This window comes from Orbicella franksi, chromosome 15, assembly GCF_964199315.1.
Source record: "Orbicella franksi chromosome 15, jaOrbFran1.1, whole genome shotgun sequence".
Taxonomy (NCBI): domain Eukaryota; kingdom Metazoa; phylum Cnidaria; class Anthozoa; order Scleractinia; family Merulinidae; genus Orbicella; species Orbicella franksi.
The window spans coordinates 4,035,635-4,063,298 of NC_138159.1; the positions used below are offsets into that span (position 1 = coordinate 4,035,635).

At 37.5% G+C, this 27,664-nt stretch overlaps 2 protein-coding genes and 1 pseudogene across 2 annotated transcripts; all 3 read right to left on the reverse strand.

Moving 5' to 3' along the window:
- Positions 1-4,194: 4,194 nt before the first annotated feature.
- Positions 4,195-5,725, reverse strand: LOC145470629 (uncharacterized; annotated as a pseudogene).
- A 10,304-nt stretch (positions 5,726-16,029) lies between these two features.
- LOC145470527 (uncharacterized) lies at positions 16,030-25,984 on the reverse strand. The gene is made up of 2 exons (XM_081454331.1): positions 24,452-25,984; positions 16,030-17,213 (listed from the first exon to the last, which is right to left on the reverse strand). The coding sequence occupies exons 1-2, from the start codon at positions 25,356-25,358 to the stop codon at positions 16,213-16,215; spliced, it is 1,908 nt and encodes a 635-aa protein (XP_081310457.1). The 5' UTR covers positions 25,359-25,984; the 3' UTR covers positions 16,030-16,212.
- LOC145470315 (melanocyte-stimulating hormone receptor-like) lies at positions 21,070-22,322 on the reverse strand. Its single transcript, XM_081454158.1, has one exon. The coding sequence runs from the start codon at positions 22,312-22,314 to the stop codon at positions 21,388-21,390; it is 927 nt and encodes a 308-aa protein (XP_081310284.1). The 5' UTR covers positions 22,315-22,322; the 3' UTR covers positions 21,070-21,387.
- Positions 25,985-27,664: the final 1,680 nt, after the last annotated feature.

Below are 27,664 nucleotides of genomic sequence, written 5' to 3' on the forward strand. Positions count from 1 at the left end.
TTTTCATCACTGTCGTAGGTGGACCAGGTCACGTGCCAAAACATCTCCTATAAAACCGGAACTTCGAATCCACGGCCCTTTCTTCCTGCCCTATACGGTGATGTTTTGGCACGTTCCTTGGTCAACCCAAGTTCAAGCGACAAATAGATTCCCGCCATATTTACTTGAGATAGATGCTGTGAAAGCGTCTAGAGCTTGTGATCGCTGAAACAATGACCCCGCTTCGGTATCTCGTTTTTGTGAGATTATGCAATATTAGTGCGTAATCTCCATATAGTTATCGGCCCTCTTGAAGGTTTGAGGGTTTTATTAAACCTGGGAATCACTCCCCCGATGAGAGTTAACAGTTAATGAAGATAGTGAAAACTCGAGACGAAATCGGATTGTCGCATTTACAAAGCGGCAGACAAGATAATATTTCAAATGTAAACCGCCTTTGCTTCAAATCAAATCCCCTCTAAACGGCTCAAACAGACCCAGAAACACAGGTAAATAACAGCGCATTTATTGTGTAAATGATTATGTTATTGCTGATACAGTGTTCCGGTCCCCTGTGCTTTGGGCGAGCGAGAAGGTTCTCAGTGAACGCAAATCGAATGGGAGCTTTAAAGCTGCCTACAGGCCAGAATTTAAGCGTGTTCTTTTGTTTTTTTGAGCGGTGATGCGGTGAATAAAATCCCAACTTGCACTGTTGCGGTGATCGCAAACCCTTTGGTGGGGGATATTTGTGTTTTTCACGCTACGGTGCTCGGAAAAATGAAGCTATTTGCGGTGTTGTGGTTTCTTGTTTGACTTTCTCAGACCTAAATTTAGCATCCAAACTTCATTAATCTGTGCTAACTTATGACAAGCACGTAATATTGTTTTTAACAAAATACAGACCAACACTGTCTAGTTAAACTCCAATATGCTTTGGCTGCCAATCCGAAACTTTTTTCATTAATACATAACTTGACAAGTAACTTAACCTCGACGGACCCGGAGCTGGACCGAATTTATTATTGACTACAAAAGCTTTTTCAGTTGATTTACAGGCAATGAAAAGCGTTGTGATGTGTTCATTTCATGGAAAATTGTTAACGCCGCCCGAGACAATAGAAAATTAACCAAGGTAAAAGTTCAACCATGGTTTAGGTTGGTAACCAAGGTTGAGATGACAGATATATCAAGTCCACTTGCGGTCGAAGGGTATCTTGCACCCCGTGGTGTCCAGCTTGCGTCAATCTCATTTGGTCGCGGTTTCGACAACGTTTGTTTTCATGGCAAAAAAGTAAGCCAAATTCGGACCAGCCACTCGTACGTCCAGATAGTTTGAAGTTCTCTTTCCACCATTTTCTTTAGCGAATTCATTAAAAAGGCTGCCTCTCTCAACGATTTCTGAGTTAGTGGGTTAAATGCATGGGAACAGAAATCACATGTAACTGGAGATTGTTGGGCTGTAAACAAACACCTAGGAAGAGCTAGTAACAGCTAGTTAACAGCTAATTAATCAGCCGTAATGAATAAACAGTTAATTTATTTTGCATGAATGTAAATGATTATGTTGTTCGTTTCCCCTGTGGTCTGAGTTCATTGACAATAAATTTAAAAAGAAGGTCCGCAATGCGTACTTATGGTCATGACATGACATAACAGCCATGCCAATGTATCTCATCGAATTATTTTTTCGAAAAAAAAAAAAAATGTATTCCGTAACTTCTTTGATCTACTTGGTAATAGTTGCCTTCGCTGTGCAAAGTTCAAGGGATTTTTTCGTGTCGAATTCATTCGTTGTCCTGGATCACATTACATGCAGGTCGCCCGTCTCGATCGCGCGTGGTTGATTCACTCGAATTCGTGGCCATAATTTCCTTTCAGTTAAGCCTTGGTAAACTTGAGCGGCGGCTATCTTTAAACTAATGTAGACATCAGACCGAGAAGTAATTTCAAAAGAAATTGCACACTTTCATTTAGAGGTAATTTTGTGGTTAAATCATGTGGTGTTCGACTGAAAAGCAATAGGTTACAATAATTCTAAGAAAAGGTGACAAACAGAATCAAAAAGATAAAGACAAACAACTTACAGATACTTCTTCCCATTGATATGAACTGGTGGACTGAAGTAACTGATGAAATAAACTAAAAAATATCGATGCAATTGACACGATTACTGCATGATATACTACGTACTGAACAAAAATCTTACGCAACGAATCACATGTATTTACATGAATATATTTTAATTAACGTATTTTAATGTACTAGTATACGCGACCCCGCAAGCTTTGTAGCTTTGATTCTTATCGTGTTGAAGTAAAGGTTTTATGTTAATATGTTTATGATCGACGAGTTAAATTTTAAATCAAGTGCAACACACGTAGGGCGAATGTCACGCACGTTTGAATTCTACCCACCGGCCCCTTAATGCGAACTGAAAGCATTTAAACTTAGTTGAATGATTCAAACGGTAAAACTTGAGTAATATATTGTCACTAAATCCATTGGAAATGGTTCATCACAATAAGTCAATAAAGAAACAACTGTTCTCTGACGTTACAAGCAAATTTCTTGGTTGAGGACGTAGACTGCAAGCAGTCTCTCTTTTGCTCGAAAATCCGTGAAGAAGAACGCAACGAAGAAAGCAACACACGCGAGCGGTGGGTCGTAAGCGTGCGAGCGTCATATGCGAAGCCGCAAGCCGCTCGCGCTACTTGCGGCTCGCGGCTTCGCCGTTCGCCACTCGCATGTCGCACTCGCAATCAGACCTGTTTTGCTTTCTTTATTGCGTTCTTCTCGACGGATTTCCGAGCAAAAGAGAGACTGCTCGCAGTCTATTGAGGACATCAAGATTAACAATGTTTAGCTGCTCTTGTGGAGTCTAGGAGCCTCTAGAAGAAAGATCTTGTCGATGGAATGTTCCAGGACTGCGGACTTGGCTTTAAACGTCATATAGCTATTATAATAGCCAAGCGTTTATCTGTACATGATTAGTAGAATTCTACTAGTATACTAATGCAAATGCTGCAGTCTGATTGTCTGATCTTCTCATATACTGTCAGCCATTAGAGTGCAGTGGTCGTCTACGAAATGGCGACGTTTTTTTTCGTTTTTCCGAAATTTTGGAGGAGAGTTTAGATCCAAATGGATAATTAAATTCCTAAGAAGACTAAAGGAAGCACAGTAACGGTTTTTTGAGTTTAAAAACTTCAAAGAGCTACGATGGTTTACAGGTCTCTGCTGTGGTTGGCTCCAGACTATCTCAGTTCTAAATTTGAAAGGCGAGAAATCGCATATGACCTAAGGGACTCTGAGAATAAACTCAGTGTTCCATTACCGCGCACAGACTATTACAAAAATAGCTTTAGCTATAGTGGCGCCATTCTCTGGAACAGTCTTTCTTGTAACTTAAGGGAAGCAGAGTCCCTTGGGCAATTCAAACGACTACTCAAAGAAGAACTGTAAGGCACGGCATACGTGGATAGCAGCTTTTTATTAAATATTTCTAATTATATTATAGTATTAGGTTTTGTTAAAGCCGACGAATTTTATACCGTGTATAAATAAAGATTGTCTATCTTTCTATCTAAATTAATGAAAAGACGGGTGCGCGTACGTAGATAACTGCAAATTTCCAATGACAATTCAGTCCGCGCGACTTGGTTAAAGCATGCTAAAGTTTAATAATGCGAAGAAAAATAATTGGAAACCGTTATCTGCGTTGAATTCAGTTAGAGTTCTACTAAAACAATTAGAGTATTCGCTCTCGATTTCCACGAGGTAATAGTTGATTCGGCCTACGGCCTCATCAAGGATCACCTCAGAAATCTCGAGCTCAAAATCTAATCGTTAGTTAGTTTATCTTTGATGCCTCTTCTTCTTCGTCTTGTTGTTGTTGTTGTTGTTGTTGTTGTTGTTGTTGTTCTTGTTCTTGTTCTTGTTCTTCTTGTTCTTGTTCTTCTTGTTCTTCTTGTTCTTCTTGTTCTTCTTGTTCTTGTTCTTGTTCTTGTTCTTGTTCTTGTTCTTCTTGTTCTTCTTGTTCTTCTTGTTCTTCTTGTTCTTCTTGTTCTTCTTGTTCTTCTTGTTCTTCTTGTTCTTCTTCTTGTTCTTCTTTTTCTTCTTTTTCTTGTTCTTGTTCTTGTTCTTGTTCTTGTTCTTGTTCTTGTTCTTGTTCTTGTTCTTGTTCTTGTTCTTGTTCTTGTTCTTGTTCTTCTTCTTCTAATTCTCTTCCTTTTGCTTGCATAGAATTTGTCTTGCTGTATTGACAGCTGCTTTTCGAAGCTTTGGAAGACGCCAAAAATACAAAAATGGATTGATTGCTGGGTTGCTGAATATAACAGTGGTAGCAAAGTTCCATTCTGGTTGCCATCTCATATGTAAGAATAGTCCATTGAGAGTTAACAAAATATACGCTGGACTATAGCATATAATTAAAGCGATGTAGAATACGAAAGTGTTCATGGCACTTTTTCTTAGTTCTACCACATGACCACCGTCTCCTTCATTGTTGTTGTTTTGCACTGAACGTTGTTGAGCCTGCATGTCTGACTGATGACGGCGGACAATTTGACAAATTCTGATTTAACAACATGTGGAAATTATCAAGCAAATGAAGATCACTGGGGCTACCAAGAGGTGATAGACGCGTTTATTCCATAGGTCGAAACCCGATACGACGAAGCTTATAAACCAAATCATTCCCAAAATGAATTTTACACGGGATTTTGTCGCTAAAGTAGAATATCGGAGGTGAAAGTGAACAGCCAAAAGTCGATCAACGCTAATAGCTGTTATTGTGAGGAGGGAAACTGTACATACAGAGAACCCTACCATTGTCGACAGTTTAGAGATAAAACTGTGGTTTGTCAGTAGATCAGCAATATATATCGGTTGACCAATAACACCAACCAGGAGGTCTGAAACAGCGAGACTGCTGAGCAAAATCATGGACGTTGAGCGAATGGATGGCGTTCTTTTGATGGCGGCCAATACCAAAGCGTTACTTAGAATGGATGTAAGCATCAGTGGAGCATTGAGGAGGCAGATTATCTTGAAAATGGTATTGGAGCTCGCGTTGTCTTCATTGTCTAAGTGATGGTCTGCTGATACGTAGTTGTTTTTTCCGGTGTCATTCATCATTGGTGTATGCGTTCAGCATAATCAACTTGCGTCTGTCAAATACCTTTTCTACAAATGACAACGGCAAATAGAATTCTTCTTTGTTTTTTTTAGTGCGAAAAGCGAGGCAACTGAACGCTAAGACCGGGCAAAGTGTAGATCTTTCAACAGCTTTTTTTTTTTTCTGCTTACTAAATTGCTTTTCACGCAGATGGTTTCTTCAGATGTATTCTTTAGCAACCATTATTTACCCAAACAAAAACTGACACAATTTATACAGAAGATCCCCGCTGACCCGAACTTCCCGCTCAGTAATACATATTAGTTTCCTTCGACTGAAACCCACCCTTGGTCTTTCGAACCGTGGGAAAATGGAGCGGAAATTACGATGAAGGGAGAATTTCCGGAAAATCCGCAAACTGTTGAATTTCCGAAATGTAAACAATTCAACTGGAACAGATATCCCCAGAGACACACTTTGAAAAAATAAGTTGGTTATACCTTGCGAAGTTGTCCTCTTTATTGTAAATACAGGCTAATATCCTACTCAACAGTCCCACTCGCAGCTAGAAATTTCCTCAAAACCAAACACGTATTTTTGGTTGAATAGAAATCGCACGGTGTTTCTCCGTTTCGCCTGAGTCTTAAATCGCATTGTCCGATCCAACTCGGCAGCTCCACAGGGTTTTGTACGAATTATGGCCTGACATGATAAAAATTCACCAAAATATAATAAGGGAAAGTTAGATTGTCAAACATGTGAGATGATTTCAGTTTTTTCCAGCTGGTGCCCAGAACAATTTGGATGTCGACTCATGAAGCGGTTTTAAACGAGGTGTTGACAACCGCAAACAAAGAAATTTGAGGGAAGTTTTTAATCGTCTTAAGATTTGTGCATATGAACAATCATTAAAACGGAATCGTGGTGAAAAACTATCTAAAGATACTTTTCGGCCTTTTAATGGAAAATGTTGAACCCCGTCGATCATCGATAATGATCAGATTGGAATTGCTAATTTTCAATATTTTTTTTGGCAGAGAGAGCGAGGGTGCCAGTCACATCATGAAATGCAATTAAGTAACTGTGGGGGATAAACAAATTAATAAATAATAAAAGTACTGAGATACAACAAGAAAACCAGGTATTCATCGTCTTAGCTTTTTGTTTGCCAAAACTGACACACGAGTCTTAAGAACATGAAAAACGCCGTTCATATTCCTTGTTTCCATTGCAATAACTGTGAAAAGCGTCAGATGGACCGGGTAAAAAGTGATTTTGCCCGGCGCCAAACTGGCCGACCAAAGTTATTTTCTCGTCATAATTTTAACCAGACATGTTTTTAAAAAAAATGACAGTTTTATGGTTAAAATAACAAGACTATTTGCTTTGCCAAAATTTGGAAGCCTCGGAGGCAGCACTTCGGCTTCTTTGAAGATTGGCGAAATTTAAAAAAAATATATATAATATCAAGTTTTTGAAACTGGGGTCGCACTTATTTTACGTTACTTGTTGACAGATTTGGTACTTTTGGAACAAAATTGGCTCTAGTGCGACCCAGGCCTAATGCAAATTATGAGTAATTATTCAACGCAAAGCACACGATATGTCACCTATTCATGTGAGAACGAAAGATATATCTGACAGGCGAGACATGTGTAGCACTGATAATGCATTCGCAGCGTTTGATAAAACTTCGAATTGTCTTTATTTAGCCTCTAACGGGTGGGTTTTATAAACATTGCAAATAGCCTTAAAAAAAAAGCATCTTTTTGAGTCAAGATAAGCTGATAAGTCAAAATAAGCTAATAGCAGAAGGAGGTTCTATAAAAGGTCTTCATCTAGAAAATTGTCCCTGGCAAACGTAAACGAAGACAATGAAAATTTCAATTAATCTACATTTGAAAACTACTTGTTTCTTTACATTCGACCTCGTTGCCAGTCCTTTTCCCATGAAACGTTTTCTTCCAAATTTCAAGGAAAACATCCTGGGAACGGGGCTGGTTTAACTTTAGTTTTAAGATGGTGGTTAACCGGACGTTTCCAGCACTTTTCTAGTAGTTATACTTTGAGAAATCAATAATACCACACTTTATTAAATCCATTTTGAAATCACTGGTTATCCTTGCAATCTGATTGGCTCTCAATGGTGCGATTTATTCACGAATCGCACTATTTTTTGCTCTAAATCGCATCTTTTTCTCAGCCATTGAGAATGGGACAGTAAAACAAAACAACCAATCAGATTTCAATATTAGTTTAAAGTAAACAATGAAATTTCAGGAAAATGAGAGGCAAAAAGCCACTGTGGGGAGAATTTAGCAACTACTATTGCCAAAACTTTGTTGTTCTTGTTTTTTTTTCCCAACAAAATTGACGAATGTAATTAATTACAGTTTCTAAATGACGATTATGAGCTCCTTCAGGCTGAACACCTACTTTAATGGAAGTTTCCAACTTTCGGTGTCCATTTTGACGAATATTTTGGCGATTTTTCTTCAACATCTGCTCAAAATCCGTATGATACCGAGTCCAGTAAAACAAACAAACGAAAACCACACAACAACAAATTCAGGGCCATCTCAAGAAGGTAGATGTTTCCAGGTTTCCGGTAGTTTCAAACGAAGCAACAAAAGAGCTCAACTCTGTCGCTGTGAATAAACATAGTCAAAATACGCCCCACGCCACAAAACAGTGAATGAATGAACGTTTCACGAAGCTGGTGCTAGTCCCGCCATCTTGTAATTGGAAATATCTTGAAACAAATGGCGCCGCAAGAACTTGACAAGGTCCTGAGTATTGAGTCCTTCGCCGAGGTCACAAAAAGAAATGGAGATGATAACGAGCTGGACTCCCTTAAAATCATGCCATTAAACGGTATGAAAGAAAAAAAAACGTACCATCCACTGGGCATTGTGCACTCGAGTTTCACAACTCAAAAGAAATCCATCGCAGAATTACGCAGGATGCACCTTCAAATTCCTTCTCCAAAGACAATGAAAAGTCTCAGCCTCAACCACAGAAGAAAGAAAGACCTTCCATCATTTATTCAGGCGACGAGAATTGAACTTTTATACTACCTGAAGTAGACTATTTTCGTTCTCACTTCAAAACCGCTTGTTTCTTTGTCACGCTCGGATGAGTTTTCGTCACATGACATCGTTTTGCATACTAAATGAGACGTAAAGGCGTTTCCTGTTCCGCTTCATTTTTTAACAAACCGGCTACTGGAACAATACATCAAAAATCTAAAATTAAGGCGATAAAATTGTGCGATTTCAAAATGGATCTAATAAAGTGGCAATTGAACTTCGTGTCGTGCAATTTTGGTCTGAAATCATACTTGTGATTTCAAATCGAACTCGCGCTGCGCGCTCGTTCGATTTTGAAATCACGCGTATGATTTCAGACCAAATTGCACTCCACTCAGTTCAATTACCATTATTAATTAACTTGTGATCGATGTTGAAATATTAGTATCACTTTAATTGCCAATCATTGCTAAAAGTTGTGGTCATCGTTATGACATAAAAGGGTATCATAGCAACAATACAACCTATTAAAAGCACCTTTAATTTTAGCTTTAAGTGCTTATAATTTAAAAACGACACGGTGAAATCCATTTTTTATATCATCGAATTGTGATAAGCATGTTATGTTACAACGTTGAGTAAAGTGTAAAACAAATTCTTTACAATAAGTAAGGCTCAGCGCAAATCGGAGCCACCTTAAATTGCTAAAAATGTTTGGTAGTTCTCAACAAAAAATGTAAATGCTAGTTTCCTAAGGAAGAGATACACGAAAGAGGTAATAAAAAAATATACAAGGATATGGCCATGACTCGTGGGTGCGCATTTGCATAATGCCTAGCGTGTTGGACTCTTTATCGAGCGGTCCGGGTTTGAGCCCTGGTAGGCGTCGCTTTGGTCTTGGACCTGACACTCTCAGTGCCTCTCTCCATCCACGTGTATTAATGGGTACCGGGAAATTTAATGGCGGAGGTAACTTTGCAATGGGCTGGCATCCATTCAAGGGGGTAGTATTTTTTTAATCTTTGCAAAAGGTATCTTAACATGCTTATCATAATTCAATTCGTCTCCATTTCTTGGTTCTACTCAAAAGGATCGCGGCCCCTGGCAATAAAATGGAATTTTATCAAGAATTAAGTCAACAGTCGTTTTTTTTTATGACTGAATTTCAAGCTTTTTTTATTTTTATAAGTGTTTCCGAACCCGTTTTAAGTTTATCACTTGTCAATGGTGATAACGTCATAAATGGGAAAAAGGTCTTTGTTCGCCGAGGCCAGTTTTGTCTGCGTTGGGGATTTAGAAATTAAAGGAGCAAGTGTTGATTAAATAATGACCAACGTTTGTTAACAATATTTGAATCGTTAGCATAAGCGATTCACTTTCTGATTAAGCTAGAAAAATACTTTCTCTGAATATTGGAAGCAAATGGAACGATTCACTCTTCCAACGAATTTGAGCTCGAAGTATTGAATATACTTTTTGTGCGACGCGGGTTTAAAATACCAAAATTTTACAATTTATGGGCTCATCAGCACTTTTAAATATTTTTACCCAGGAAGCAAAACATTTTACCATTAGGCTACATTCGTATACTCAGCATTGGACAGTAGCTAGCTTGCAATGGAAGCTAATGCAGGGGATCTTTTCAAATGCAAATGACCTTCATCTCTTTTTAATTATATTCCTCCGCATGAGCCTCCACTGCAAGCGATAGTTCCAGTTCAATATCGAGAGTACGTATATGGCTAATTATAGGGCTTGCCACAAGTTGCTCGGGATTTCCCAAAGAGTTGCCCGAAATTTCGCAAAAATTTGCTCAAAAGTTGCTCGAAAAAAAAGTCAAAAGTTGCTTTTTGTAACGAAAGTCGCTCAAAAGTTGCTACAGAAAGCAAAAACTTTTTTTTTGTCTCTCCCTTCTTTTATTTGGTCTGATGCAAAAATATGTAATCTGTACAACAAAAGTAGAATATCTGAGCATTTTTGTGCAATTTTGCATTGTAACCAACGTCGCTGAATAGATTTGTTCACAATACGTATGAATAAATACTACGCATCAATATCAATATGACAATATTAATCTTGTAAAAATCCTATTATGAGCCAATAAAATTGTCGTTGCTGTTCACGGTCAAGACTTCTAACCATTTTCACTTTCGCTGGAGTACTCAGTCTTGCCCCTGCTTATGTGGCTACCCTCAAAGAATCTGGATGACCTTCGTAACTTGAAACACTCGAATCAGTGGAGCGTGAATCTTCGTCCACCATTTTGGATTTTCCTTAAAAAACCGCTTACCTAACATCCCGGCTGCACGCATGATCTGCCCCAGGGGGGAGGAAATGCTCTTTTTTCGCAGGAAATTTACAAATCGTTTACTGAAACATTGTAAAATATGGAAACATGGCCAATTAAAACCCTAAAAGCTGCTCCGATATCTAGAAAACTAGAAATTCTCAGAATGCAAAAAGTTGCTCGAAATACGAAAAGTTGCCAAAAAATTGTCGAACAACTTGTGGCAAGCCCTAGCCTATTACTAAGTGTCAAAAGCTCTTTAAATGTAGAGTAAATTCTCATCTAGCACGATGCCTTCTCTGCGCAAAGTCGTCCATGTATGTTAATAAGAAAAAAATGTAAACATGATGTAGTAGTGGTCAGATTATGCAAATAAGGCTTGGTCGATCTGTTAAATTCCTATTCCAATTCTGCTGTTTTTAGGGTTCATATGTCGTTTGATATCTCTAGAGCAGCGTGTTTCGTACTAGCGAATGTTGCGCGAGAAATGGAAATGTTGGCTCAAATAACTCAAATGAAATGGTTGTTAAAGCTTTTGGTTATTTTTTTTACCAGGGAAAGTGCTTACTGCAGCTTGTAATGTTCGAATAACTCAGATTAATTGTGTGCTCAAATTTCCGGAAAAGTGTTTATCTCAATCTTTCGTGCGTAAGCCACGCAAGCTGACGTAGATGCTGGGAAAGATGTTTTAAAACCTGAATTTTAAAAATTGGAATTTTAAAAAATCCAAGTCACGGAAAGGTAGGCCTATATCTGTATACACTGAGTTACTAGTGCGCCCGCAAACAGCTTTTAAATTTAACAACTTGACGTCAGTCTTTTATGTGTCTGTTCTCTTATTGATGATAAATTGTGTCATAACATTGTCAAAGTGGCTCTGGAACGACGAGCCGCAGGCGAGTGGTTCCGCAGTAAACTTTGACAATGTTATGATGAAATTTATCATCAATAAGAAGAGAGACGCATAAAAAAACTGACGTCAATTTGGTTTTTACAATAACAAGACCCCAAAATGGTCAAATGCCGGGAATAAATGAGGGGAAAAGACGCCGTAAACTTGCCGTAAACAAAGATAAGTGAATTTTATTAAAAATGACGCGAACATTGTCAATAGCTTTTCTCGCTTTTTGATTGGCTACTTAAAAAGTCCATAAAATCTCATTGGTTAAAAATTTGACAGTTTGACAGCTGAAAGTTGAACTTGAAAGCTTGCATGAATTAAAATTTTATCCATCTGTACTCTTATTGATGATAAAAATGAGCTAATCAGCATTTGAGAAATTACACAGTTATTGTAAAAAACCCTTTTGCTGTGAGCATGAAGTCCGGAGAAACGATTCTTGTGAAGATTCGCTGTAATTCTTTTTCTTTACATACATACATACATACATACATACATACATACATACATACATACATACATACATACATACATACATACATACATACATACATACATACATACATACATACATACATACATAAACTTTATTTAAGCCCGAATTTCAGAGTAGCTTGACAAGCTGATATTTCCGAGAACAAAATATTTGATAACGAAAAATTAAAATAGAAATTGCTATTTACATATTTACAACTGACTTATGTTAACTAATTATAAAATTGCATTTACATGTTTCATGAATTGGTTTTACTGATGTGCTTTTTGAAGTCTGAGAAGTTACATAAGTTATAAAAATCGGTAGAGAATTCCATTCTTTTGTTGCCAGATAAGTAAAGGAGTGAGACCAAAAGTTGTAGTTTTAGGTTTGGGCGTTTCCAGTATATAGTTTCCACGCATGTTGTATGAAGCAGAACGGAACGAGAACATGTTTCTCATATAGGCCGGATAGCTAGTGAAAAATAGATTTTTGTACAATAGACTTTTGTTAAGAGCTTCTATTTTGTCCCTGTTGTTTGCACTGCAAAAGTGCCAAACTGTTGAGCAATAATCAAAATGAGGGAGTATGTAGGCCTTATACAGTTTCACTAAAATGTCTTTGAAAATAAGGTTTCTGAACCTAAGCATTACATTTAACTGGTTGTTGACTTTTTTGCAAATAAGAGATATGTAATTGTGAAAATTTAAATTGTTATCAATGTTCATTCCTAAAATGTCAATTGAGTCCTTTGTAGGAAACGAGAAGGTGTGTTCCGATTTTCCCAGGATCAAAGCTTGATGTTTGCTTTCATTGGCCAACATTCCATTTTGCCGCTACCACCGGTTTGCTGTCTCGACTGCGTTACGCATGCGCCCATCTAGCGCAACAGAATCACTGTCCGATGAATATATTTGGTGATCGTCTGCATAAGTATTTAACTTAACATCCCTTCAAAACAAGAAAATGTCATTTATGAAAATATTGAAAAACGTGGGACCGAGGACACTTCCCTGAGGCACGCCTCGTCTTGCATGTAGCCACTCTGAAAAAGTATCCCCTATCTTGACCCTCTGATTCCTTGAGGAAAGGTAGTCCTTAATCAGGGCAAAACTTACCTGGTCCAATCCGTAGGCTTTGAGCTTCGCAAGAAGAAGAGAGTGTTGGATTACATCAAACGCCTTTGACAAGTCCATAGATACAACTGCCACAGTGTCCCCTTGATCTCTCATCCTTCTCCATTCCTCCGTCATGCGTAGCAGGGTAGTTTCACAGCTGTAAAATTTCCTATAAGAGCTGATATGGTCCGATAGAATCAAGCTATAGAAATCACCAAGTTGCGCTGCCAGGAGTCTTTCAAATATATTATTTAGCGCAGGAAGTACATTAACCGGCCTGTAATTTGCTTTATTTAGTTCATCGTCCTTTTTGAATAGTGGTGTAATCTGTCCCATCTTCCAAGATGCCGGATATCTACTTTGATCAATAGAGCAGTTGAATAGCACTGTTAGCGGCGACTTAAAGTATAAGTTTTTTTTTATGAAAATAGTACTTCCATCTTAGGCGAGAACTGTATAATATCAGATTTTCGCTTCTGAATTTTCCCTTCTGTAGATTTCTGTACTATCATATGACGCACATAAATCGTTTGACATCTCCAGGGCAACGTGTTTTGTAACTGTGGTTTGTAATTCCGGCGATATCAACTGGCGAATGGATACATGCAGAATTTTTTGGAAAAGAGAGCAACCTCGCGAGAAATACCCATACTATCTAAAATTTCCTTACTGGAATTTCTATTCCACTGGATATTCCTCCCGAAATTTCCGGAATTTTCGGCTGAATGGTTCGCATATCGGAAACTTGACAATTTTCGGATCTTCAAGAAATTTTCAAAGGAAATTTTCCATATCATTTGCCTGCGTTTTGGACGCTACGAAAGTTTTGGTTGAATGGAGATCGCTCCACGTTTTTTACAAATGTTTTCTCAGAAAGACATCGTTTTTACACAAAGGCAATAAAAGTCAATTCCAAAATGGTGTATTTTCTAGCTGTCTCATCAAACGTTGGGAGAGCCTTTTGCTGAACAAATCACTTTGAAAACAAGGCAACTTATTTATTTTTTAATGGAAGTTTTCAATGCAAAAATTTCAACTGTTGGCTATCAAATGAATGTAACTTACAAAAATCACCTTTTTGAACCTAATTAAGGACGCTATTGAGTTCGTGACTGTGTTCGACTGATGCGCAACACTGCAAGAGTAACAAAGAAGAGGTATCAAAATAAAAATGAAAATATTAGCATTTTGTAACACGAACGCGTCAAGACTTTAGACGAATCACACGTGTTTACTTGCCATTGAGTTTTGATTGCATTTCATGATAGGGCAGCACAAAATTTGATCGTTATTTATTCAACACTCACACAGATAAGTCAAAGACATAGAACATTTAAGAAAAATAACGAGAGAAAATTCGAAAATCCGCCGCAGGCGAGGGTTAGTGGAATCGATGGGTTCGTTAACTTGACGCGCTCAAAAAAAGAAAAAAGGCTGGTTTTTACCTAAAAAGAGCTAGCACGAGGTCCATTGCAAACTAGCTAGAACGTTCTCCTAGCTACACAACGGAGTATCCAATTAGTTCATTCTCGAATAGTTTGTCTTAGGCCCTGTCCGCGTTAAGCCGGAGAAATTCGAAAACACAGCTTTATTTCTACGGCTAAGCCTACTGCCCACACAAATCCGTCTCGAAAACGGAGCTCTTCCTAAACGCTCTTCAAACCGGAGGAGTTTGAAAACGCTGGCTTTGCGTTTTAGTGTGGGGGGAAAAAAGAATTGAAAACGGATTTTTTTTTTTCCCCGAAACGATGGCTTCATGATTATCATTTGATTTCCCCTGACCGAGTTTTCCTCAAAAGCAAATACAAAATGTCCTGTGATGGTTGCGTTTAAATTTCTTCAGCGTAGTGTAGACTGAAGACAATTGACGCGTTTTCAGAGTGAAACCTCCTTTTCAAATTCCTCTGGCGTAGTGTGGACTTGGCGTTATTTTAAACTTTGGAAGAGTCATTTGCATTTTACTTTTACCAGAATAAACAGGACGTCAAATTTTTTTATTAAAGTAAATTCGACATAATAGTGTGAAGCCAAGCCACAAACAGTGAAACGTAAATAACAACCAAATGATTGTATCGGCAAAGGATTTGCAAATGAAAGAAAATCATTCTGCAGAGCAGCAATTGTTAACCAGTTAATGCTAGTGAAGGCAGTCTCAATTCCCATGCTATACTGACTCGTTCAGACGTCTATACCTTGTATTTACCTCGTCAATCTTAATTCGTAAGTAGTTTCGATTTCCTACGCTCAAAAAAATAGATCTGGTTGTTTATAATCATATTTTGGCATTATTGTGCATGCACAACTTAGTTTTCCTCGATAAATTATCTACAAACTTTCCGACCTAAATTCCTTATTACGGCAATCTCATTAAGCGGGTTAACCTTTGTGGAAAAATCTGTATACCTTTTTCTTTAGCATCGAACTCCATATTGGGATCTTAACTTCAATTTGGCTTATAAACTAAAATAATAGCAAAAAATAACGTCTGCATTCATTACACGATATTCTGCACCGAATGGTACACATTTGCTAAGGAATCAAACTCGTTTGTTAATGAATGCTTGTGTTGTCAGGTATGCCAAAATTAATTCCGTGAAAGCTATTTACCCATATATTTGAACAGTAGGCAGTTTTTGAAGAAAGGAGAGATAACAGATGGGATCGACAATCTTCAACCTATCACATTTTTTCTGAATACGTAATGAAAATTCATATATTTAGAAACAGAAATATTAAGATAAATTAAACTATCTACATTACTTTGAGCCGTTAATGAATAGTTCCGATGTACTATGAGTTGTAGACATGAATATTTTCAAACCCCTCGATTTATTTCGAAGAAATGGATTCGCCTACGTGAGCAAAATAATTTAAGAACTGCATTCTTCTTGTTGATTTTTTGTGACCATGTCAGCTCGACATACTGAATAAATCTAACAGTCAGATTAATAAAATATACAAGCACGTTCGCGAAAAAAAAAAAGAGAAATCCTTTGGTAAATTGGTAAGTACTGTATGAACAGTGATGCCTTCGATTAATGTCTCTCGATTTACTCCGTTCGAGATAGATCAGGGTGACAAACTGTGAACAAGAATGACACTTCATTTGATCTGTAAGCATTATTTATTTCAGCAGGTATAAAATACAGTGGGTTCCGAGTATTTGGATATTCTTTTTTTTTCGAAACTCCCTATTCTTCGCCAAAAGTCGCTTCTCTCCACTAAGGCCAACAACACCCAATTTGACAATCAATTCTTGTTTTGATTTTGAGGTTCGAAACGTATACCACTAACATTTCTTTCGTTTTCAGTCCTGATCTGTGTGAGTACGTAGCACACATTTAACTGTCTTCACAACTGCAGCTCTAAGTTTCCGAAGACGCCAACAGTACAAAATTGGATTGATGGATGAGTTCATAAACACCACAGTGGTTGTGATGGACCATTCCGTTGCCCATTCCATATATCCCAGTCCAAATATCGTCAACAGAACATAGGCTGGCAAATAACACGCAACAATAAAGATGTAAAATACGAAAGTGTTGACAGCGCTTCGTTTCAATCGCATCACCCTTGTGTTGTTTGCAGCATAGCGACATTGCACTGCCAGCTGTTGAGCTTGGATTTGTGAACGATGGTGGCGGACCGTGAGATAAATCCTGATGTAACAAAGTGTGGAAATTATAAGACAAATAGCAATATAGATTCCCGACAGAAGGTGGTGTAGAAATTTATTCCAGATGTGAAATCCCGAACATACCAAAGTAAATAACCATATCATGACAATGATAGAAATTACCCGAGAGTGGCGCACCAAAGTAGCATATCTCATGTGATACTGAACAGCCAGAAAACGATCGATGCTGATCAGTGTTATTGTAGCCAGGGAGACACCACACACGGAAAATCCAATCATCGCCGACACACGATATAGAACGAGGTTTTCCTTGATGAGTTCATCCGCGATAAAAAGTGGCTGAGCAATAAAACCAACAAGAAGGTCCGAAACAGCGAGACTACAGAGCATGATCATTGACGGTGAACGAATGGAAGGTGTTCTTATTATGGCGGCCAATACCAAAGCGTTGCCCAGAATGGATATGAGCATCAGTGGAACGTTAAGAGCACAGTTTACGATGACGAAAGTTTCGGGAAGTGATTTATCGTCCTTATCGACTACGAAGTCCTTTAAGGATGCGTTCTCTATGAAGCCTGTGTAGTTACCCATCTTCACACTCAGTCTTAATCCTTCAGCTTTATCAAAGTCAGCTGTTATCCTTCCGCATTTTAAGACAAGAATAAATGTCACTCACCTACGCATGCGTTATATATATATATATATATATATATATATATATATATATATATATATATATATATGCATATTCAATTTCTTCGGATGGGTTAAGAATTCTTTGTTCTCATTCCGGCAGGAAGAAATTGCTAAAATATGCTTTTCACGTGTAACCAAAAATTACTCGACGAAGGCAAAGTATTCATTTGGGAATATTTACCGGGATGAAGTCGAGGAGAATGCATTCTGTCTCGGTAGATTTTCACCAATGTTGTCCGCACTCAGCTAGAGGCGAATAATCGTTTAAGTATAATTTTCAAAGGTAAAAATATCGAGAACTACACAATGACGGACTGAAAATAAGAAACAGATACGCCATTGTTTGATCGTCTAAACAAATGCGGCCGCCTTGAGCGATCGTAGTTGTTCAGTGTAATAATTCATCAAGTGTGAGTCAATTACTCATGGATTTAGGTAGTAAAATAGACAAAATATACAGTTCGAAAACGAAATTCGTCTTGTGTTTTTGTTTCAGCATGCATGGTTAACTTCATGCAAGGCTGTACTCGTTGTCTGGAAATGAGTAGCCTCAGTCTGACGAAAAAATTATTTTGACATTTTTAAAATTTGTTGTCAGCAACTGTTCGCCATTTTTACTTTCCTAGATGGCAAAGGTGGTGTAGCTTAGTAACCAAGCTTAGAAGTGGTTTATTCACCACCTAGCACGATGAATGTATAGCGTCATATGCCAATCTTTTCAACCAATTAAGATGTTCAATTCTTGAAATAACCAACAGAAATTATACTAAAAGTGATGTAATATGCTAAATGATTTGAGCTGTTGATGTTGAATAAAACTTTAACTCTTGAATTCTAAAATCGCTAGGAAAATGAAATGATCCAGAATCATCCAGTGACTGGTGGCTAAAATGAAATTCGATCCAAGTAGAATGCGAACACAACTGCAGTTTACTCTCCATTTTAAATAAAGCACCTGTGTTGTATAAGAAGAGTCTAATCAATAATTTCCCTTGAAAAGGTAGCTTATTCATTTTTTTTCTTCAAATATTTACTGTTAAATATGCTTTGGAGAGTTTGTTTAATTCTCCTACAAATGATTTCGTAGTGTATGATTGTTTTGTATTCAGTTAATATAACAAGACAAGAATTGAATGACCGGACCTTGGCTTCACCGACAACTTGGCGAAAAGTCTGCTTATGATAAAGATAGCGATCGCGATAACTATGTAATTAATACTGGAAGTCTGGTTATGATGAGGATAGCGATAACTATATAATTAAGACTGAGTTTGAAGATGATAACAGTTTTACAAAGACTTAGGCCTGGTTCATACTTGTGAGATAAGCGTAACAATATTGAAAGAAGCATAAGCTTAAGGAAAGAAAAGGGAGCATGTTTCATTTTCTCGCGCTTATGCTTATGGTATTTCACTAGTGTTGTGGTTGTCCCACGAATGTGAACCAGACTTAACGAAAACCTGTTGGCTTTTTGTGATATTAGGAAACAAAGACGATAAATTTTGAAAGACTAATTTGCATGTGCATGGAAGTTACTAACTAAATTGTTACATTTATTACCATATCCAAAATCAGAATTAAGCAATTCTAAATTTTTTCAACTTTCTTTTGATCATACCATGGGAAGTTTTGAGAAAAATATGGGGCAAACCTTGCATATTATGGCTGGATCCGTTTTTCCAAACGAAATGTTTTCATCTAACAGCCCTTAACGTAAAACGGGAAAAACTACCCTAGGTTCCCTGAACAAATTTTTTTCAAACTAGTGAAAAGCTGATAGCATTCATCCAGTCAGTCCCAGATAAGAAAAGACTGATAACATTAAGGACAAGATAGTAACTCGTAGGTGTGTTTTTCAAAGGACTGTTTTGATCCACCCTCGTTGGATGAAGTTGATTGGTATGTAATTAGCCTAAAGCAATTGGAATTTATTTTCAAACCATAGAAAATCAAGACTTTAGGCGAAAAAACACATCGACGCCCACAAGGAACACCTGAAATAGAGAGGAAAATCCAACATCGTTCGATGGGTCGTCTAAGGGCACCAAAATTGCAGCACTAGGTAAATGAGCGTTGAAACAAAACCTCTCAGAGGGAGGGGTGAGTTGTACAGGGGACGTTCTGTGTTCCGTAACTTGCCAGACGAATTACTGACTTGTGAGAAGCTGAGCAGGAAAAAAAATGTAAAGCTTATTTTGAATAAAGCTTAATTTCCTCTAAAGAAGTCCTTCTGAGAAACTTGATAAAAATCAAGGAGTTTTAAATCACAACCAATATAATTATGTGGCAGTAAAGCAGCAGGGTATCACTAATGCATTTACCTATACCGTCCCTAACACAGAAACCCTGACGTAGTGTCTACTATGATGATAAAAAAAAAAAAAATTGTGACCTTATATGCTTCAAGATTCAAACAGAGAGGTTGATTAATTATTCATTTTTAAAGAACGTGGCACGATGGGTGATGATTTATTGTTTTAGAAGTGCATTTTATTTGCAGAAACGTCAGGTGCAAGACAACACCATTGAACTTAAACGTTATTTTGAACCTTTGCAAATGAAGTGAAAACAACGGAACGATTGACGTTTACTTTGAAGCAAGCTTATGTAAACGATGTGTTGTCTTGGCCATTTTCGCATAATGATGGCTCTTCATTTCAGATCACACATTTTTTGATGCAGGTCAATGCTCAAACTGCCCACATTAATCACAGAAAACATTATCATATCATTATCGTCAGCCTAAAATAATCGATGAGCTGTCAACTTTCCTTTCCGCCCCCTGGATTGCGTATAACGCAAATCTTACCCAGAGAATTTTACATTTACCACAAAATCAACTTGTTAGATTATCTCAGAATCTGAAAACCTGAACGTTAACATCTTTTGCTCCTTTTCATAGGTTTTGCAGCTCAGGTTTAATTTCTTGCTGTAATTATGTTGGAATGGAAACCTCCTGATGTGATGTGAATATGTTCAACTGTGTTGGCGACAGGAGACACGCAGTACAGGCTGTTCCTCAAACAATTGTCATGCTCTGGAAAATATAAGATTGTTCCATTTATTTAAGCTGCGGTGTGTAAGGCCGTTACAATGTTTTGTTGTATGTAGAAATTAGTATGCTAAAAAGGTTAAAGAAGATGAGCTTTATAAATAAATTATTTTCTTTGCAAAGCTGAGTACTTCAACCATCTCTTGCAGCCATCAGTCGGAGATATATCAAATCTTCGACTTCATTGTCTACCGGGCAGTAGTCAGTCTTATCTGTTTTTAAGACTTCCTTCTTCCTTTCGGTGTCTTTGTTATTTCTGATTGTTTTTTTAGGCTTCATTTTGACAACTGCTTAAGTTGCGTCTATAACTGTAACGACCTACCCTATCTGGAAAATCTTTCTACGCATTTCAATTTTATGCTTTCTCTTATCTTCACTTGCATTTCTTACAATGATTGCGTAATCAGTGTGCACAACCAGGAGAATGCCTTTTGCTCTTGGACTTAATGTTTTTTATAGTGGGAATCACGAGCATGAATTCAAAAAGTAAAAACGACATCTTCATCAATAGAATCCTAAAAGCTATGGTCTAGATTTGTTGAAGATTACTATATGATCGCAGTGAAGCTATAGAAGGGTATTATAATGAGTTACGCAAGAATAAGGTTGCCATGGCGAATTGAAAACGTCTCGTAGACTTTTTCAATTTATATAGTCTAATCTCAAACTTATACCAAGGAAAAAATACTGCTACCAGTATTGCGATCGGTAATACTTATTTGAAGAGGTTTTCTGAGTACGATCTTTTTTTAAATTTAGTTTAAAGAAAAAACAACCAGATCGGTCTAGGAACTGGCCTCTTGAAAGTGTCGGAGATACCCTTGAAACTAATTACCACTTGGTCTGCTAACGTCAATTCACTAAATATATTTTTCTCGGTCTGCTATAAGGATTTCGGCTATCCGAGGCTAGTTGATCAAAATTTTAGCACAGCTTTGAACAAAAGAGAAGGAAAATCGGCGCCAATAGTTTCCCGTTAAAGGCGCATGCTTTGTATGTACACCAGACGGAAACGAACGAGATGCGCCGCTTGTTTGTCAAATTCTCAGTTTTTCTTTCAGGTAATGCTTCAAAAAAGGCCAAGAGGATGGGTCTAGTTAGTGATTTTCTGTTTGTCTGCCAATAATCTTTCTTATCGTCTTTGTAACTATGACGCGAAGTTCTCGAAGACGCCAGCAAAATAAAAATGGATTTATGGACGAGTTCATGAATACCAAGGTGACGGAAAAATTCCATTCCTTTGTCCAGATGGCCTTCTTTGATAAGTTTACAGTTAACATGATGTACATTGGAGAATAACATATGATCAAAAATATGTAAAATACGAAAGTGTTCATTGCACTTCTTTTCAGACGAATCATGTTTATACTATTCTCAGCATTTGAAGTTGCCACTGCTTGCTGTTGAGAGTGAATCTGTAACTGGTGTCGACGAACAATGCGATAAATACATATGTAGGCAAATGATGATGTTATAATACAGATGACAGTCATGCTAGCAATGACAAAGAAATATGCAGACGCATTGATAAAGTAGAAACCCGACAATAGGAAATTAGTCAGCCAAATCATGCCAAGAGTATATTTGACCCTCAGTGAAGTCACTAATGAAGCATATGTCATGTGATAGTGGAGTGCCAAAAAGCGATCCAAGCTTATAGCCGTCATTGTGCAGAGAGAGATTACACAAACAGAATAGCCCATCACCACAACAAGGTTAACTAAAACTCGGTGGTTTGTAAGTTCTCTTGCAATAAAAAGTGGATCCGCAATAAATCCAACGAGAAGATCTGAAACAGCGAGACTGCAGAGCATAATCATGTGCGTTGAGCGAATGGAAGGCGTTCTTATTATGGCGGCCAATACCAAAGCGTTGCCCGGAATGGATATGAGCATCAGTGGAGCGTTAAGGATACAATTAATGATGATGGCAGTTTCGGGCCGATAACGGCGGGAAAAATCTTCACTCTCTGATTCGTTGTTCATCTGGACAGTGTGGTTAGCCATCTTGAAATCATTTCTCATAACCTTGCCCGGCCCGTTCTGAAGTTGTGAACTCCTTTACTGAAAAGACTAAACTGTAAATAATCTACTCGTTTCTGTGTGGGCCATGGCGAAATTGCTTATTCGATTTTTTATGAATATCAAACTCTCCTAATCAAAAAGGAATATTAAATGATGCCTATAGGGCATCTGTGCTAAAAGCTTAAATGGAATATTTACGTGTTCTCCTAATTATCCAGCCTGGCTTATCCATTAACAAACATACGTTCAATAGTCCTATTATTTAAACCATCGAGATGTTGAGAATTTATTTATAATTATTGGGAGGACGAAATTTGTTGACGTGCTATTTGAAGAGAGAGATCAAAGTGTCCCAAAGGAACGGTACAGTGGCATAAGAAATCACAGCCGAACGATATGGTTCCTTAGTCGATTAGTAATTTTTAAAGATTAACATAATTGAGAGTGGACACTATAATGTCAATTGCATTTATTGTCGAGCATGTGTCAAAAACTGAGCATATTTAACGATTAGACATCTTGGACTTAAACCAAGCAGACGAAAAGCTAAGAACGGAAACTATAATACGGAAAATAAGAAAAAAACAGTTTCGATAAGTATATAAATTATTTCGGAACCAGCATCAATTAAGTGATTGTTTTGTCTCGTATGGTGTTTGTTCATATTAATTATTTTTGTTCCTGCCTCCCGCTGTTATCTTTTAGCTGAATTTTGGACTGCTATGTGATAAATTTGAAGCTGGAGACAGACTAATCACGCAACCTCTCTGTTAATATTTCCTGAAAAGTTAAATAATTTTGCCGTTTCTTGTATCTTTATTTTTGCCTATAACACAGGAACCTGGAACATGTTACTAAGAATCCAGTCCTTTGAGTAATATTTATAATTGATGGCTCTGACTTTGAATGCCCCGAGACTCATCACTGACGGCGACGTACGACGTTTATGAGGATTAGCAAATATCGGTGGCAAAGACTATTCGTCTGTTCTGAGCAAAATTCTGTAGTAAACAATTGCTGTGTACCCGTTATTGGAGTTGAGCGTGCATTTTTGTTTTTCGATTGGAAATTATAGAGGAAGAATATCCCGGATGTTGTTTTGCCAGCGCAGTCAGCGTCCCTTCTCAGATGTAAATTTAAGTAAATAATATTATCTCCCAAATAAAAAACGGCTTTTTATATATTTTCTAAAAAAAAAACAAAAAAAAACACAGGTACTTTTGAGGAAAAATGCTGAATGCACTCACGCTTCGCTAGTGCGTGTACAAGCTAGACCTCGAACGTGCATTATGGCACAACATCTCGTATTTGGTAAATAAAGAGCCCATCAAATATTCAAAAGAAATATATATAACCATCAAATGACATCACTGCGACCATATTGGTCAGGTCGCAAATAACATAATTTCTCTCCTGAGTTCTTTTCTTATGCAAAAACCTCATATTGCTTGGGAACATCAAAATGACCGCCAAACGTTTTATATTTAATATTCAGATATGAATTGACGAGAGCGTTGCCTGAGTCAACAGTACAGTGTCAAGTGGCTGGATAATTAATAAATTCAGCGGCAAGGTGTGAAATAATCATTCAAGAATTCAATTCATGGCCACTTAACACATATATACCTACAACACTAAGACGTTCTTATTTAACCAAGAATGGACATTAGCCTGAGGTCTTTAGTAATTGCTTGTATGTGATGAAACTAGTTTCTGGAGTAAAATGCATTTGTCATTGACATACATTGTTCACTATAGCAAAATATCGATTTTCCTGTTGAACCAAATAAAACTGAGCAAAAAAGAAGATCACCATCATAAGAAAGTTTTTCTCTCAGCTGCGCCTCGACGAAACTCTTCGGCTTATTTCGCGCCTTCCAAACTTGAAACATCTTAGCTGGAGGATGTTCGCGACGGCATCAATCAATTATTAATTGCTATTTAATATAGCTAATGTAGCATCGCCTCAATAGTGAAAATAATTAGACTGGGTGGTCAAAATTCGGATTCAAGGATTATTTGGTTTAATATGTTTTTTTTTATTTTGGAACTACGCCTAACCATATTATATTAATATGATTGTTATTATTATTATTAACGCGTTTTCTTATTGAGAATGACACCGTTATTAGTTAACTTTCGTCTGCTTGTTTACATGTCATCTGCCTTGCGGTCCTTCCAACTGCCGCTCGAAGCTCTCGGAGACGCCAGCAGTACAAAAAAGGATTAATGGCTGAGTTCATAAATACAAGAATGGGAATAAAACTCCACTGTATTGTCCAGTCGATGTAGGAGAGTCCATGAAGAGTTAATAAAATGTACATCGGAAGATAACATAAAATTAAAAAGATGTAAAATACGAACGTGTTCATGGCACTTTTTTTCATTCGTAAGAAGTGTACCCTTCTATTTCCTGCAGCGGTTGTCATGGCCTCACTTTGCACTACTTGCTGTTGAGTATACATCTGTAGCTTATGTCGACGAACAACTCGATAAATTAGAATGTAAGAAAATGTGGAAACTGTAAGACATATCACTGTTATAATGCCCAAGGTAAGTTTATATTCTCGCTCTTTCCAAAGATAAAGCCCTGACAAGGGAACGTTGATTAACCATATGGCCAGCACGGTGTGTTTGACGCGGGATTTCGTCACTAGCACAGGATATCTCATGTGATAGTGAAGAGCCAAAAATCGATCCACACTGATGGCCGTTGTGGTCCAAAGAGTTACTCCACACACAGAGAACCCGACCATTACCGACAGACTCGCTGTAAGATTTCCTGTCGTAAGTAAATCTGCGAGATAACACGGTTGAGCGACAAGGCCAACGAGAAGGTCTGAGACAGCGAGACTGCAAAGCATAATTATGGTAGTGGAGCGAATGGCAGAGGTCCTGAGTATGGCGGCCAATACCAAAGCGTTGCCCAGAATGGATATGAGCATGAGTGGGGCGTTCAAAATAAAGTTCATGATGACAAAGGCTTCACGTGAACTGTTATCTTGGATGTGGAATTCTTCTTTCTCTTTGTTGCTGTAATTCATTATGACTACCTTCAACCTCTTTTCATACAAAATGGCGACACTGGGCCCCCCCAAAAATGTAAATTACGAATGTTTTCGGAGCAGACTGAGGTAGTAAAGATGTTATGACTGATCTGAGTAGGGCCCTCCTTCAGTAAATATCTCACAGTTGTATGAATAAATATTTGCTGGCGATATTTCCATTGGTAATATCTTCCATTTTCCTTTTATGGCGATGAAAATATTTTCGGCAACAGGTAGTAACAGTTTCCTCAGCAACCTTAGCCTGATTAGAATTGGTAATTCTGTGGCGTTGAGTACATATGGTTCTAATATTGCTCAACGAACAACGCATTAACGTGCGATAATTTCCTGTAGCTTTTAGCAACCGATCACGATCCTATTGTTATTAAATTGAAGACACGGGTATATCCAAAGCTCCTGTCAAAATTAGCTAAGCTTGAAAAGATACCGACTTTAAGAATATAAAAGCTCAACTTGACAACTTCCTTTCTTGCACAAAGACAATGCTTCCGCGCGTCTTAACACTAGTAGTTATGAACACCTCAGAAAACGCCGAATCACTAAGTGATTTTCATGTATTACGCAGTTCAAACTTAGTAAATAAAGGCAGTGATCACCATTTTCAAGGTTTGCAGTATATGAAAATATTTAAAACCCGCATAGACTGAGGGAAAATACTAGAAGTAGACGTTAAGAGTTTAAATTCTTCCAAACAGAGCATAGATTGGAAATGTTTGTGGTGAATAATTAATAATGAAGACATGATTAATCATCACAGTTATACACACAACGTGAGCAGTTGTGAAATTAAAGCCTGAAAAAAAATCAGGCTGAATGGGACTCGAACCCAGACCGTTGCAATGCTCTACCAACTGAGCTATAAAGCAAACTGGGAAATTCAAATATTCAAATATATGATTTTTCATGTATTCACTTGAACAATTATGAAGTTGAAGAAAATTGGGTAACTTGTTGTTTCGTTTATGAACCCAAGTAGTTTTTGTATACAGAACCGAAATTATAATCACTTTCATGTAGTGTCGGCTTTTTAAATTCCATTCCATGAGAGGATAGATTCAACACAGGAAGTAGTTGAAATCGACAGTTCACAGCAGAGCACATCGCTTGCAAATAATACATTGGCTGTTGGACAGGAAACTTCTTTTCAGACTTGACATACGTCAATCAAGTCACAGTGAAAATAACAATATAATTAATGAAATTAATAAAATTCAGTATGAATTGCGTCCGACATCTTAGGGGTCCGGACACTGAAAAAAATACATTTGCATTGTATTAGTTTTTTTTTTTTTTTTTTTTTTTCCAGTTCGGACAGTTTTCCCCCATACTTATCTGTCAAACTTAAATCAATATAAAATTTCAAATCACTAACCAACAAAAGGGAGACACTAGTTTTAATATCATGCCATTAGGTTAACGTATTTTTTGTCATCATTGAGAAGAACAGTTAATTAGCTCTCTCTTTTTTCCCGTACAAGGACAGGTTCAGCCGTTCTCAGATGTCTAAGGTGGTTTACAAGGCAAGCTGCTGGGACTGTGATGATTTTTATTTAGGAAAAACAAAGCGTCGACTACACGATAGAAAAAACTGAACATTTTAAGGCCCTTGCTAAAAGCGGTCACACCTCAGCCATTGCGGATCACGTTACTTCCACGGGTCATAATATTAAATGGGACAATTTTGATATCTTAGCAACTGGTAGGTCAGATATACATTGTAAAATTAAGGAAACATTGTTAATTCGTGATTTAAAGCCAGCCTTGAATGAAAACGTTGGCAGTGAAAAACTTTTTCTTTACTAACATTTTGTATTATTATTATTATTATTATTATTATGGTAATTTTTTTTTTCTCTCCCGCAGACTCATCTGTTTGCTATTAGTCTTGTTACATATTATTAGATACCAGTCTTTTTCTTTTTCTTCGCGTTTAAATTTCGATTGTAATCTAGTTAACGGTCACTTCTGAAGATGTATGTTGTACATAAGAAACGTCAAGGAAATTAACTTTGTTTGACATGCGTTTTGGTTCCATGTTTATCACCGCGGTTTGTATTTTGTTTCTTCTAAAGCTACGATGGCCAAGGAGAAAGAGTGTTTACGATTAGCTCTCTCCTGTTTGTTTACATAACATCCACTTTGCTATCGGTTTATAAGTGCAGTTATCATCGTGCCTATATTGGATAATTTCTGCGTGCACTTTTGTTCCCCTGGGTTGGTTGACTAACAGCTAATTTGTTGGCTTTTTCCCTTTTTGCACGTCTTAAAATACACGCAAGTAC